This window comes from Bos indicus, chromosome X, assembly GCF_029378745.1.
Source record: "Bos indicus isolate NIAB-ARS_2022 breed Sahiwal x Tharparkar chromosome X, NIAB-ARS_B.indTharparkar_mat_pri_1.0, whole genome shotgun sequence".
Lineage (NCBI taxonomy): Eukaryota > Metazoa > Chordata > Mammalia > Artiodactyla > Bovidae > Bos > Bos indicus.
The window spans coordinates 39,930,335-39,942,713 of record NC_091789.1 but is presented as its reverse complement, the minus strand read 5'-3'; the positions used below and the strand labels follow the sequence as shown (position 1 = coordinate 39,942,713).

Genomic DNA, 12,379 nt, shown 5'->3' with positions numbered 1-12,379 from the left:
GCTTGAGCATGCGGACTGAGGAGCTGCCCACCCCCCACCCCCCACCCCCATGCCCCGAGAGGCATCACCACTAAGCCGTTTACCAGGTCTCCGGGCCTAGGCAGGGCTGACTTAGAGCACCCAGACCACATGGGTGTGTGTCCGCACAAGCGGAAGGGGGTGACACGGCACACTAACACATGAAATTTCAGCAGGGGGCGTCCATTGCCCGAGAGCCTGCAGTCATCGCGGGAACAACTGTTCGGTGGGAACCAATCGAGGGGCAGGACCAGGCTGAGTGTGCGCAGGCGCTCTGCCTATGCTGAGCTGCAGGTCGCAGTACACGCCTGGGTTCTGTAGGGGGGGTTCAGTCCTTCCCACTCCACAGGTTGGGGGAGAGGGTTCAAGATGGAGTCCGACACGCAGAGTGGAGGAGCCAGCAGGCCAGCAGATGAAGACCCAGGTGCCGTGGAATTTGCAACGGGCACAGCACAGGGCAGCTGCAGCGAGCCGGGTGGCGCTGGTGGCCAGGATGACCCTAGAGACCCAGCTTGCCCTGATTCCTCTGTGAGTCGTGGAGTTCATGGAGGCGCTCATGTCCTGGCTGGTCCCAGAAGCCCCAGCGCTGCAGGAGAGTCAGGTGGTGCAGCCGGCGCCATTCCGCAGATCCCGGGGCCATCACACGCTCCAGGGCCTGGTGAAGGCGCTGCACCTGGAGCTGCAGTTCTGAGTAACCGAATCCTCCAGTTGTATCCTATTCCAGGAACCATGGTGGGTCAGGCAGCCGAGGGGGCCGGGTGTGGACTAGGGGTGGTTTGGGGGGTTGCAAGTGGTTCTAAAGTGTAGGAGGAGGGTACTCTGGGGGGCTGGAGGATATGGGTCAGGGGTGGTCTGGCTGCCAGTGGAAGATATTGAGGAAAAGCAACCTGAAAGGAACCACAGAGTCGGGCAGTGATATCCAGGGTGTCTGGCAGTGGCCTTGTGGTAGAAGGCATGTTTCCGTGAGCAGGGAGCCTGTCATACAGGCAAAATGTGTAGTGCGGATGGTAGTGAGGAAAAGCAACCTGAAGGGATCCAGAGGGTTGTGCAGTGATATCCAGGGTGTACTCAGAGTATAGGCTGCAAGGTCCGGACTTTCTAGGCGGCCTCCTTGTGCGAGAAGGCAGGCCTCAGGGAGCAAGGATCCTGACGTACAGGCAAAATGAGAAATGCGGATGGTGCCTTAACCATATGTCCACCAGAAGCCTCAGTGTGCCTTTCTCATCACACGCGGAAGCGGACCTTGCCCGCCACTTCCTGACTACACGTACTCAATTGCGAGGGCGGATTCGGAAGGAGCTCTACGTTAATGGCCGCATGATGGTTCTGTGAGTTCTAAAGGGGTCCAGGGCCGGGGAGAGGGTGGTGGGTGCTGGGTGGTGGCCAAGGCCAGTCTGGGCCCAGGAGGAGCCATAATGGACGGGTTAAGCCTAAAGGAAAAGTGTGGTGCTCTGGGCTTGTCGGTGTGCGGGAACAGAGGGAGGACATGCTCCTCTTCCTCCTTCTCGGCAGAAAGTTGAATTTCGTTTTCCCTCCCTTTTAGCCGATTGACTGCTGAAGACCCTGGCCTGCTCCAGAGGTCCATCGGTTTCTGTCTGGAGCAGCTTTCCCTGGTGATACGGTCCTTGCAGCACTATGGGGCCCCCGTTTCTCAGCACGGAAGAGGGGTTTAAACCTACCCTGTGTGCCGTAGCTTCAGGTGTCGTTCCCCAGGGCATTGCTTTCTGCAGTACTTTGATCGGGCTTCATCTCATGTCTGTGCTGCTTTTGGGGGCTCAGTGTCTACATAGTTTGTTTGGTGATTGTTAACTGCAGAAAATAAAACTAAGCTTTTGTGCTGTCTCTGACTTTATTTTTGGCTTCTGCACTTCCTCATACTGCATTTGTCTTTCAGTTGGAGGGGAGGTTCTGAGATCCAGGTATTCGAGGACTACAACATAATTGAAGACAATGTAAGAAGTGGGAGAATAAGAAAGTTGTATACTGTCATTCGGTATTAATTTTGGAAAATTTTCTCATTTTATAGTTATATTAAATGTTAAGATAAATTACCAGACGTCTTCCCTGGTGGCTCAGATGGTAAAGAATCTGCCTGCAGTGTGGTAGACCAGGTTCAATCTCTGGATTGGGAATATCCTCCGGAGAAGGTAATGGCAATCCACTCCAGTATTTTTACCTGGAGAAATCCTGGAAAGGGGAGCTTGCAGGCTACAATTCATGGGGTTGCAAGGAGTTGGACTCCACAGAGCAAGTGCACTTTTCACTTTTCATATAACACCTGAATGATGTTTTTCAGTCTATAGTTCATGGCCAACTATTTGTGCCCCCATGGACTGTAGCATACCAGACTCCTTTGTCCTCCAGTATCTCCTATATTCGCTCAAATTCATGTCCATTGAGTGGGTTATGCTATCTAACCATCTCATCCTCTGACTCCCCCTTCTCCTGTTGCCTTCAGTCTTCTCCAGTATCAGGGTCTCTTCCAGGTAGTTGGCCCTTCACATCAGGTAGCCAAAGTTTAGGAGCTTCAGGATCAGCATGAGACCGTCCAATGAATTTTCAGGGTTGATTTCCTTTAGGATCGACTGGTCTGTTCTTGCAGTCCAGTTCTCTCAAGAGTATCCTTGTATCCTGAAACCTTGCTAAACTCACTAATTAATTGTAGTACCTCTTTTCTAAGTCCCATTGGACTTCGTACATAGACAATCTTTTTGTCTGTAAATAAATACACATTTCTTTCCAACTGATGCATTTTAACGGATTTCTGTTAAAATGAAAGCTCCAACACTTTGGCCACCTGATTTGAAGAGGTGACTCTTGGCAAAGACCCTGATGCTGGGAACGTTTGAAGGCAGGAAGAGAAGGGGACGATGGAGTATGAGATGGTGGATGGCATCAACGACTCGATAGACATGAATTTGAGCAAGTTTCAGGGGATGGTAAAGGACAGGGAAGACTGGAGTGCTGCAGTCCTTGGGTTTGTAAAGAGTTGGACATGACTAAATGAACAGCAACAGGCAGAGGGAAGATGCTGGTGGGTTGTGTGGTTCAGCCCCTCACCATCTGCTATCTTTGTCTAGTGAGCCCCTTCTGTGGTGTATGCTGGAGAAGTCAAAGTTGCATTGTGGAATGCGCACTCTAGATGGGTCCAGGTTGAGCCAGCTAGTTACCCTTGTGCGTGGTGTGGGAGGCAAATGAGATGGGAGTCTCGGTGCCCCTGCTGGGAGGCACAGAGACTCAGAGTAGAGTGCCTGTGTGTGGGGAGAGGCAGGTTGCAGCCCTGGGGGTTCTCTGCTTATGGCAGCTGACCGGGAGCATCTTTTCTGCAGCCAGGCACTCGGTGGTGGTGGCTTTTTGTTGGTGGCCTATAGTCAACTGTCCTGGGAGTGTGCAGCACAGAGATCAACAAAGGCAGGTCCCCTTCTGTGTGTGGAGATCCGATTGTTAAAGCTCCAACAGTGCCACCAGAAGCCCGAGGGTGGGAGCCTCTTGAGTGACACCTGCACCTCTGCGCAGCCTCTGGGGGAGCGCAGGGCTGGGGACAGAGGGAACCAGCCCCTCAAGTGGAGGAGTGGCCTGGAAATAGGTGAGAGGATCTTAGAGAGGCCCTGTCATCTCTGGGCCTTGAGATGAGAGGGGTGTTGTTGGCTCAGGAGAGGGAGGGTCCACACCACTGGCCAGGACAGCTGGGGAAGCCTGGGCCCGCCCACACAAAAGGGAACACAAGGAGGGGAGGGCACCCCTGAGTGGAACTGGAGAGAAAGTAGAGTGACCATAGGTCACCACAGCTGGTGTCACCTCCACAGCTCCTCTGATTCCAGGAACTTCCTTAGGACGCGTGGCTTTGTCTTGCTTTAATGCTGTTATGTCAGGAAGTCTTACTTTCCTGTTTCCATCTGTCCCTCAGCTGGAGACCTGTGAGGCCTTGGCTGTCACACCTGTCTGTATAGCTAAGGTGGATTATTAGGCAGGAGAGATGTGGTTTCTATGCTTGGTTTGATCAGTCACTGTCTCCTTACTGAAAAGGCTCATGTAAGCATAGATAGGGAAGCCAGTAACACTGGCCTGTGGACTGAGTGTCCGAGTCCCTCTTCCACCCTCAGTTCCCATATTGAAGCCCTAAGCCCCAGGGGCTGGAGTTTGGAGATGGGCCTTTGAGATGTACTAGGGTCTAGATGAGCTCCTGACGGTGGTGCCTCCATGGTGGGCTCAGAGAGGGCTCTCAAGAACATGATTAATGTTACATGAAGTCCTATGAATGGAGCCCTGCCCTAGAGATGATCATACGAAGGAAAGTGAGACAGAAAGATGAGTATCATGTGATATTACTAATATGTGGAATCTAAAATGCGATACAAAAGAATTTATTCACAAAGCAGAAACAGAAGCTTGCATGTATAGAAAACAAACTCATGATTACCAAAGAGGAAAGGCTGGGTAGGGATACATTTGGAGTTTGGGATTAGCAGTTACAGACTGCTGTATATGAAATAGAAAAACAATTAGTTTCTACTGTAGAGTGCATAAAGCTATATTCAGTAGCTTATAATTAGCTATAATGGAAAATAATATGAGAAAATATATATAACTGAATTATTTGCTGTACAGCAGAAAATAGCACAACATTGTAAATCAAATATGCTTCAAATTTCTACCAAAAGAATGAGGCCCTGGTCTCACAACCATTCGACTGTGCACACTTGCACATGCACACATAAACAAACACTTCCGTGTCCTTATAACAGGACATCTGAGAGCACATGCATTCTCTCTCTCCCTCTCACCGTGCCCCCACCTTTCTTATCTCTCTGTCTCCACATGTGCACTGAGGAAAGGCCACAAGGCTATATAAATGGTGGCTGTCTACAGCCTAGAAAAAGGGTCCTCACTGGAAGCCAAATTTACTGGCTCCCTGATTGTGAACTTGTAGCCTCCAGAACTGTGAGAAAATAAGTTTCAGTTCTTTAGCCCACCCAGTGTGGATCAGGGGAGTGATTCGGCATCTTGTTACAGCATCTAAAGCATACTAAGCCAATTGGTTTATACGAGTGAAATACTAGCCTCTCATCTTTATGACAGGAGCCAGTTTTGCAATTGGGAGCCAGGTGCCCACTGAAGTTAGGTGTCTCCCCTCCAATGGAAACTGGAAGAAAGAAAGTGCTCTCCTGATTGATGTTTACATTTCAAAGAGATGTTTGCTAGGTCCTTGAAAAAGACATTTCTGGGTTGTAAAGCTGAACAGGAGGCTTTTATGGCCTTGAAAATTATAGTCATACTCTCAGGGACTTTGCTGGCAGTCCAGTGGTTAGGCTTCTGAGCTTCAACTGCAGGGCGTACTAGTTCGATCTCTGGTCAGGAAAGCAAGATCCTGACTGCAGATCATGGTGCAGTGTGTGTGTGTGTGCTCAGTCGCTCAGTCATATTCGACTCTCTGTGACCCTCTGGACTGTAGCCCACCAGACTCCTTTATCCTTGGGATTCTCCAGGCAAACATACTGGAGTGGGTTCCCATTTCCTCCTTCATGCTGCAGACAAAACATGAAAAAACAAAATGAAATTATATGCATAGTTTCAAAGGGAGACACAGAAACAACTTATACGTTTCTAAACAAATGATTTAAGGAAAGGAGGGGCCACCTCTCCCCTTATTTTCAACAGGGAATATTGAGCCTCTTAGTTTTAATTTGTGTGCATTCTTACAGTAGCTCTTTCTACAATGTGGTGCATCCTGCAAACTTGCTAAACTCCGTCATTAGACTAGTCCTTCTTTTGGAGACTCCATCAGATTTTCTGTATGGGTGTACATGTCTGCAAATAAACACAGTTTTTCTTCTTTCTCTACAATCTGGGTGCATCTTATTGCTCCATTTCTCTCATTATGGGTTGGACTCTCCCAGTTTTCTGCATGCCTGGTTAATTTAGATTGGCTATCAGGCATTACGATTTCACCCAGGGTTCTGGGTATTCTTTGTATTCTGAAATATATGCATAAGCTTTGATCTGAGATGCTGTGAAGTGACTTTGAAATAGTTGGAAGCTTTTGATATTTGCTTTGAAGATTTGCTAGGTGGGGCCAGAGCACCTTTCAGCGTCAGTTCAGTCACCCAGTGATGTCCGACTCTTTATGGCCCCATGGACTACAGCAGAGCAGGCTCCCTGTCTGTCACCAACTCCCAGAGTTTACTCAAACTCTTGCCCATTGAATCGGTGATGCCATCTAACCATCTCGTCCTCAGTTGTCCCCTTTTCCTCCTGCCTTCAATCTTTCCCTGCATCAGGGTCTTTAAAATGAGTCAGTTCTCCGCATCAGGCCGCCAAAGTATTGGAGTTTCAGCTTCAACATCAGTCCATCCCATGAATATTCAGGACTCATTTCCTTTAGGATGGACTGCTTGGATGTCTTTGCAGTCCGAGGGACTCTCAAGAGTCTTCTCCAACACCACAGTTCAAAAGCATCAATTCTTTGGCGCTCAGCTTTCCTTATAGTCCAACTCTCACATCCTTCCTTTCAGTGTAGGATTCATATTTTCCCCACACTACTCAGGCGAGAGAGCTCTCTGCCCCAGGCCTCCTGAAATTATGAGGTTTCTCACTGTGATCGGTGGGGACAGCCACCAGTCCCTGTCCAGCTTGGGTACTGGTCAGAGTTACCATTTATCTTCTCCAGTGGCCCTTTCCTTAACCTTGAGTACTTTCTTCACAGTCCTGTGGAGGTCAGTGGTCTGTGGCAGACTCCAGGGGGATCCTCTCTCCATACGCAGGCTTCTCTCCCACTCTTTGTCCCTTCACTCCCATCTTCTGCCCACCAACTCTAGGGCCTTCGAATTTCAGTGCCATCTCCTAAACACCAGGTATTCATTGGCTTCCACCAGGAAACTCTCTCTCCAGACAGTCAGCTGGGTACAATTGCTGGGCTAACTTGTATACATACCTGTGACTTACTTTTTACATAACTGGAGATTTTATAGTTCTTCATCTCCTACACCTATTTTCCCCACACCCCACCCTTCTGCAAGACACTCATTTGTTCTGTCTCTATGATTCTGCTTTCCTTTTTTTTTGGGGGGGGGGTCCACATATAAGAGAGAGCATGCAGTATTTGTCTTCCTCTGTCTGGCTTATTTTGCTCAGCAAAATACCCTCTAGATTCATTCATGTTGTCAAAATGGCAAGATTTCATATTTTATGGCTGAGATATACATGTACCGAGGATGAGATGGTTGGATGGCATCACTGACTCAATGGACACGAGTTTGAGTAAACTCCAGGAGTTGGTGATGGACAGGGAGGCCTGGTGTGCTGCAGTCCATGGGGTCACAAAGAGTCGGACATGACTGAGCGAGTGAACTAAACTGAACCGATACATGCACCACATTTTGTTTTTCATTCATCTGTTAGCAGATCCTTCTGTTGCTTCCACTTCTTGGCTACTGTAAATAGCACTGCAACAAACATTGGACTTCATATATCTTTTCACATTAGTGCTTTTGTTTTCTTTGAATAAATACTCACATGTGAGATTGCTGGATCATATGACCGTTCAATTTTTAACGTTTTGAGAAACCTCTATACTGTTTTCCATAGTGATTGCATCACTTTACATTCCCACCAGCAACGTACAAGGCTTCCCTTTCTCCACATCCACACCAACACTTGTTATTTGTTGTCTGCCTGGTGACAGCCACTCTGAAAGACTTTGATGATATCACATTGGGGTTTTGATTTGCACTCCCATAGGTATTTGCTCTGGACCTTGGCTTTGTGGTCTGGTACCTCAAGTTAGTAAGAGTACCTACCTGGCAGGGTTGTCATGAGAACTGACTGGTGAGCATGAATTAAGTGGGTAAAATTAGGGTACATATGAAGTCAGTATCATGCAAATGTTGGCCACCATTCTTTCTTTGTCTCTTCTTTATTTTTTTAATTATGAAAGCATGATAATCTTTTTACAAGGGACTTGGAAAATACAGAACAAAGGTACATATAGTTCTGCAACATATATCACAATTAATTTTCAGTACAGAGATAAGGATTTTAGTTGGACTTTCAATATCAAACTCTGAAAAATTAATGGAATGAATATACACTAATGTAGAACGAAATAGTAGAACTGAAATGCACCATGAACTGCCGGGGACCAGCCCCGGCTGAACCAGGGTATTCGAAGGAGAGACGGCGTAGGCGAAGATCAGGAAACAATTGCTTAATTAAACGTTAATTAAGGATATAAAGAGTAATAGAATGAGGATAGCTCAGTGAGGAAATTCAGTGGAGAAAAGAGGCTGAAATAAGGATAGCTCAGTGAGGAAATTCAGTGGAGAAAAGAGGCTGAATAATTCAGCCAGAAGGTAAGAGAAAGAACGACATGGTGAGACCAAGTTTCGGTGAACAAGGCCCGCACTTTATTTTTCAAAGTAGTTTTTATACCTTAAGTTATGCACAGAGGATAATGGGGGAAGGGGTAGAGTCTTGCAGCAAACCAGGCTTTCTTCCTGCAAACTTATCATATGCAAAAGCTTAGGTGATTTGCATCATCTTCTGGCCCGGAGGCCTGTTAACATTTTAAGACCTTTTCTTCAGAAAACTTATTTTTCTCTAAAGGTGATTGGTCAGGAGCCACCCTCCAAAAGCATTAGATAAAGTTGCATTCGTACAGCGCAAAGGTGTGGTGGGCTATAACAAGAAAAAGAATTAACTCAAGGGTCCCAGGTTACAAACATTAAAGCTACTACTTACACCAACTATATTAATCAATACACTGCCAGGGACACAGCAGGTAAGGGATATGGAAACTTAGCAGCAAACATTGGCCCAACAAGTGAAAATCCCTTCACCAATACAATTTCTAATCAATCTTTTAACTACTCAAAAGAATCTGTGTTTAGACAGTTTAGAACATCTCCTGCCTCTCACAGTTGGGAGGCTCTGAACAATCACATGTGGCCGGAAAAACCTATTCAGGCAGGCTAGAGGATTTCCAAAGGAGTTTGTAGGTTAAACACTGTCACACCCAGGAATTATTAACTGGAGCTGTAAGCTAACTTTTTTCAGAGAGGTAGTGGGGGACAGCCCCCCGTAAAGTCAGAGGTGTAGGTGAAAGCACAAAGCAGAAAGTAGGCAGACTCTGGTTTTGGGGGTATATGCTCGAGAATTTCCAGGGGGACTCCTGAAGCTCGATCCCGCCTTTGCGTATGCCGAGCCTCCTTCCTCATGACCTTTGTCATGGGCGGAGTTCCTCACGCTGGCTACCGGCAGTGATAGAATTTCCAGTTGAGCTATTCCAGATCCTGAAAAGTGCTGCACTCAATATGCAATATGCACTCAATATGCAATATGCCGGCTCCCGGCAATGAACCAATTCAACGTAATTTAGATGTATCTAATTTTCACACATAAGAGTCCCTTGGAGTGCAAGGAGATCCAACCAGTCCATTCTGAAGGAGATCAGGCCTGGGAATTCTTTGGAAGGACTGATGTTGAAGCTGAAACTCCAGTACTTTGGCCACCTGATGTGAAGAGCTGACTCATTTGAAAAGGCCCTGATAGTGGGAAAGACTGAGGGCAGGGGGAGAAGGGGACGACAGAAGATGAGATGGTTGGATGGCATCACCGACTCAATGGACATGGGTTTGGGTGGTCGCTGGGAGTTGGTGATGGACAGGGAGGCCTGGTGTGCTGCAGTTCATGGGGTCAAAAAGAGTCGGGCATGACTCAGCGACTGAACTGAACTGAAGACAGCTGTCCCACCTTTCCGCCCATGGCCTGACACACGAGAGTCACTCAGTGACGAGTGGCTGAGTGAGCAGATGGGTGTGAGGACAGCAGAAATTTGGGGCCGAGCTGGGCATCTGATCACATCCATCTGGTAGACAGTACATGGGGGTGTAGAGGTTGGAGGTCGAGCCAATGGCAAGCATGATGAGTACGTTCCCCACCACAGCATGGACAGGAACAGACAGAAGAGAAGGGGCTGATGTTTGGGCACCTCTGACAGTCCCAGGAGGAGGAATTCTGAGATGACAGTTCGGTTTCCTCTCCCCATGGCTTCTGGTTTCTGTAGGTAGCATTGGAAATACATCTGTCAACAAGACCAGAGGCAATATGGGGAATCACGCACTGCAGCCTCCCTCAGTGGTTAAAACCAAGGTTAAAACCATACTGGTTACCTTTGACAAGGAGCTCCAGCCTGGGGTAGTAAGGACATGACTTATTTGCAGGGCTGTCTGGTCACCACAGAATGTAGAAGGGACGAGCTGTGGCTCTCCTTGTGACTTACCTTCTCAGTCAGCCACTCCTGCTTCCCCAGGAGGAAAGAAGAACCAGACAGAGATGAATGGAGGGCCTGCTTTGGGGAGAGTGGCTGGAGACAGCAAGGGCAGTTGAGTTGCCACTGGGAGTGCATTGGTTGGATCCTTACGGGCCTTTTTGTTTTAGGGAAGAGTCTGGGTGAGGACCCCTAGGACAAATTGTTTGTGTGTGTGTTGTGCACGTGTGTGTGTGTCCTTAGACATAGCTCCTTCATAGATGGGTACATAGACATATATGTTATGTGTTTATATTCACAGAAAGATTCACAAAATGATGTTCTCCAAAATGCTAACCAACAGTGGTTATCTCTGGGGTATGGGAGCTTTACTTGTGTCTTTCTTTCAATGCTGAACAAGTGTAAATCTCCCACACTATACTGCTTGCATGTTAAGAAGTCTTTCAGGAGGTGTCTGTGATGGTCTAGGTTGGAGGCACAATCCCAGTGAGGAGCTCAAGGCTCATGAGCCCTTGTCATACTTAAGGGCATATCTAAGAAGTTATGTCCCTTTGTCACTCCTTCTCAAGTCCATGTCACAGAATCCACAAAGGCTAAATGCTAAATCACTAGGCATACTGATGTACACTTACAAATCTAAAATCCAGAGGAACTCCAAAACTGATTGAAACCTGATTTTAGAATGTTGACTCTAGAATAGGCAGATGATGAAGCTGTCCGTTGAAAAAATTCAATGAATCTCAAAAAGGATAAAAACAAAAGATGCACACCAAGACAGATTGTGATCACACTATCAAAAGCCAACAAGAGAATATTGAAAACAGCAAAGCAGGAGCAACTTTTTTGTACAAATTGATCCTCATAAGACTGACAGTTTCTCATCAAAATCCATGAAGTCTAGAAGGCAATCGGGTTACATATTGAAAGTTCTGAAAGAAAAAAAAAAAAAAAAAAAACCTGTCACCTGAAAACTCCATACCTGGCAAAACTTTCCTCCAAAATAGAACAACAAATTAAGGCATTCCCTGATACATTCAATCTGAGATAATTCATTTCTAGTAGATGAGCTCTACAAGCAGTGCTCAAGGGAGTTTTTTAGGCTGAGATGAAAGGAAAGTGACAATAACTTGAAGTTGTGCTGAGAAATAAAGCATATCAGCAAAAGTAAATACATAATTAAAGATAAAATTTAATACTAATGTATTTTCAGTTTATAACACCTCTTTTTATGTATGATTATATACAAAAACATAAAACAATGATTATAAAACAATGCCAATGGGCACACAATGTAGAAAGATATAAACTGTGGCAATAACATTATAAAAGGGTTTAGAACGACCTAGTTTGAATTAATGTCAGCTTTGCTTCAGTAGTTGAGTTACTTCAAACTAGATTCTTCTAAATATTGAGAAAAGATATTCATTGTACTCTCCAGGGAAACCACTAAGAACATATACACTGAAATAAATGAGAAGGGACTCAAAATGGTAACTATCTAGAAAATACCAATATAATCCATGTTTGTCAATAATGGAGGAACTGAGAGATAAAATATATAATACATATGCAAGGAAAATGAAAATCAGTGAAAGGAAGCTCTTATCAATAACTACTTTAAATGTAAGTGGATTATCTGCTCCAAATAAAATTAGAGACACACACAAAAAAAATGGATCTAAAAAATATGACCCAACTACATACCGTGTGCAAGAAGCTCAGTTTAGAACCAAAAGCACAAGTAGGTTGAATGTTAAGAGATGAAAAGGCTTTCTGTACAAATAATACTCAGAAGAGATCTAGGGTGGCTGTAGTAATATCAGATAAAAATAGACTTTAAGTCAAACTTTATCAAAAAAGACAAAGATCATACAAATGATGAAAAATATAAATTCATAAAACAGATATAACTATTGTAAGCATATTTTACACCTAACAACAACATCCCAAATTGTTTGAAGTAAACATTGACAGAATGGTAGGGAGAGACAACCGTTCTACAATGGCAGTTGGATACTTCAATACTCTACCTTTAATAATGGGTAGAACAGCCAAACAGAAGATAAGTAAAGAAAAAGAGGACTTAAACAACATAAA

The 12,379-nt window shown here is 45.7% G+C and overlaps 1 protein-coding gene across 1 annotated transcript; it reads left to right on the top strand.

The window, feature by feature from the left end:
- Nucleotides 1-350: 350 nt before the first annotated feature.
- On the top strand, nucleotides 351-1,939 carry LOC139181349 (EKC/KEOPS complex subunit LAGE3-like). Its single transcript, XM_070784495.1, has 3 exons — nucleotides 351-728; nucleotides 1,221-1,346; nucleotides 1,562-1,939. Exons 1-3 carry the CDS (start codon nucleotides 388-390, stop codon nucleotides 1,689-1,691), a joined length of 597 nt encoding a protein of 198 aa, XP_070640596.1. The 5' UTR covers nucleotides 351-387; the 3' UTR covers nucleotides 1,692-1,939.
- The last annotated feature ends 10,440 nt before the right edge of the window (nucleotides 1,940-12,379 follow it).

Excerpts from the sequence above, each read along its gene's own strand:
- LOC139181349 (XM_070784495.1), top strand. The coding sequence starts at position 388 with ATGGAGTCCGACACGCAGAGTGGAGGAGCCAGCAGGCCAGCAGATGAA. Across the intron at positions 729-1,220 it reads AGTAACCGAATCCTCCAGTT|AAGCCTCAGTGTGCCTTTCT; the intron begins GTATCCTATTCC and ends TATGTCCACCAG. Across the intron at positions 1,347-1,561 it reads AATGGCCGCATGATGGTTCT|CCGATTGACTGCTGAAGACC; the intron begins GTGAGTTCTAAA and ends CCTCCCTTTTAG.